The sequence below is a fragment of the Anneissia japonica genome, unplaced genomic scaffold, assembly GCF_011630105.1.
Source record: "Anneissia japonica isolate Jap-2015-1 unplaced genomic scaffold, ASM1163010v1 scaffold287634_len692169_cov176, whole genome shotgun sequence".
In the NCBI taxonomy this organism is placed as follows: Eukaryota; Metazoa; Echinodermata; class Crinoidea; order Comatulida; family Comatulidae; genus Anneissia; species Anneissia japonica.
The window spans coordinates 516,079-518,784 of NW_022739883.1; the positions used below are offsets into that span (position 1 = coordinate 516,079).

General features: G+C 39.4%; 1 protein-coding gene across 1 annotated transcript in view; it reads left to right on the forward strand.

Annotated features, from left to right (window-relative positions):
- The first annotated feature begins 792 nt into the window (after nt 1-792).
- The window catches only part of LOC117118097 (growth factor receptor-bound protein 2-like), a 7,354-nt gene continuing 5,440 nt past the window's right edge, over nt 793-2,706 (forward strand). Inside the window, exons 1-2 of the mRNA XM_033262593.1 lie at nt 793-1,310; nt 1,486-1,583. Of these exons, the coding sequence (XP_033118484.1) occupies nt 1,233-1,310; nt 1,486-1,583 (176 nt within the window). The 5' untranslated portion in view covers nt 793-1,232. The remainder of the gene's footprint in view (nt 1,311-1,485; nt 1,584-2,706) is intronic.

Here is a 2,706-nt window from a genome sequence, read left to right on the forward strand (position 1 = left end):
AATTTCATAATTTAGTGAGAAGGGACCAGCAGAGATACCTCGATATTGTTTCGGATCCATGGCACTGGGGTGGTTCTGTCAGTATATTCGAATTCCGAAGCTGGATGCAATAAAGTAAACCTCATAATTGTGTTCGCCTGTGTTGTTGCATTGCTTGAAAAGCTCAAAGCATAATCTGCGTAAAGGTTGAAACTGAGACGATAGTTGTCTCTCAGGCCGGTTGAACACTATTGCGGACTTTCATGTCTAATCCTTGTTTTTACACCACTTGATATATAGAAAGCACCACTTATTTGATGCTCACCAGCAGTAAGAGACGACTTCGTATTGCTACAGACTTCTATGATGCTATTGTTAATGTGTGATGGTGGCCAGTGGTAAATCCAGGAACTTGAAATAGAGGGACCAGAGAGCTAGGACATTCACAGATGGGTGGTCTATACTACCTCAGCCCCACCATGGTTGGGGTTGAGGTAAAAAAAAAAAAGAAATTTGAGGTAAAAAAAAGTTTTTATTTGGCGGTGACCGACCGAACCAAGAATCATACAGGTGTATAAGCAGCCCAGGAAGCCTAATTGTCCCGAATGTTCATGTTGATAGTTTTGTTTTTCTTATGTTTTCTGTTTAATAACTGTATTGCTGTATGACTAAAATAATAATGAATAAGATTAATATTATTGAGAGTCAACAGATCATCAATAATTATACAGCGGGTGTTTCTACATTCCTATCGTAACATGGAAGATCCCAAAGATAATCTTTGTTTACAGTATGTAGGCCTAGGTAGGTTTGTCCTCGACAGGTGGTGGTGTTTGGTCTTCACTGTTTAAAGAGACAATTAGTGGACGACATGATAGAGCAGTTTCACGTATCTGTAGTATTTAATATGTTACTCAGAGCGCAATAATTCTACAGTAGACCGATACTCTGCATTGTCAAAAATCCTGAATTTTTCGCAACGTAACAGTTTCTTAATTGAACCAAGGCAGGCTGCAGGAATTCTTCTAAGGATAACAGTAATTTCCTTTACTATACTATGGGGTGGGCCTAGGTCTAATCTGCATACAGTACAACCAGAGTGCTTACCTCCTAGTTTGGTACGCCGTGCCACCTAACGTTTAGGCCTAGGCTAGGCCTAGATAGTACCGAGGCTATATAGGCCTAGTGGGTCTACGTAACTTACTGCAGCAGTTTAACCTCGTCAAGGGTTGAGTAATACAGATCAATACAGCATGGAAGCCATTGCGTTATATGATTTTAATGGGAAGGAAAGTGACGAGCTTTCTTTCATTAAAGGCTCGGTGATTAAGGTAAGGCCTAAATATTATGTAATATATATCAGGAAGGAATGTGTTAAACTGACAATAACAAGAGGTTAATTAGGAATTTGTTTAAGACAGGTGTAACAATAGACTCTTTTCAATGTTTTATTATTTACTCACATGATAATATTCTGTTGTAAAAATTAATCTTTTCCCCTCAAAGATCCTAAATATGGATGAAGATAAACACTGGTACAAAGCAGAACAAGATGGGTGTGATGGGATGGTGCCGAAGAATTACATACAGATGAAACCACATACGTAAGTTTTCCTTCCCATATATATGTTAACCAGTGATGGATTTAGGAATTTGAAATAGAGGGGGCCCAGGGAGGACTCACACAAATGGAGAGTCTACACCACCTCAGCCCCACCTTGGTTGAGGCTGAGGTAAGACAATTTCTGATTATGGCACCTGTAGGTGACTGGAAATGGCACTCTTCAGACCTAAATTTGGTTAAAATTTCCCCATTCCTCCATTTTATTTATAATTTAGAAAAAATTAATTATGCCATATTTTATGTATGAAATAGTTTTAAAGTTCTGTTGAGACTCAAATTTTATTTGACAAAAACATGTGACATGCCTAAATATAGTCGTGATGGCATCACATCATGACCATATATAGGCATGTCGTAACTAAATATGGGCACACAGTTTTTTGTCAAAGAAAGTTTGATAGTCTTGAAAGAGCTTTACCATCGTCTTATGTTCTCCACACCGTGGTGCATCTTGCTACTGCATTGCGAGTGGGAGCATTTGTACTGGATAATCAGAGCATAGAGGGTGTACTTCCATGATGTAACTAGGAATGTAATGTATTTTCAAACAAACCTGTGCTCTCTTCCCTCCCTAAAATCTTTGGTAGTATACAAATAATGAATGTTTATGAGTGCAATGGGAAGAATAGTTTCATGAGTTGAAAGGTTGACTGTTCGCATTTTTACACCGCCAAGCCAGGAGAAAAATGTGTGTAGCACCGGTGTGACTCGGGGAGATAGACAACCTAGAGATCACTGCAAGATGACGATGAAGTTAAGCTGGTTTGTGTAGGGATCTCTGCCAAGCCAGGTGAAATGCCTGAGTAGCACCGGTGTGACACAGGTGAATAGACAACCTAGAGATGACGATGGAGTTAAGCTGGTTGTGTAGGAGTCTCTGCCAAGCCATGTGAAACATCTGGCATTTAATTAATACTGTTCTAAACACCACAGGGAACAATCGTCGACTAAGGGATAAGGAAATGAAAACTGCCAATTTTGTTAAAGGTATTTTTATGAAGGGAACACTTGCAGTAATTGTATTCCCATTTTTTGTTAATCCATAGGTGGTTCCATGGGAAACTGTCTCGGGCGGATGCTGAGAGGCTGTTGATGAAACAGAA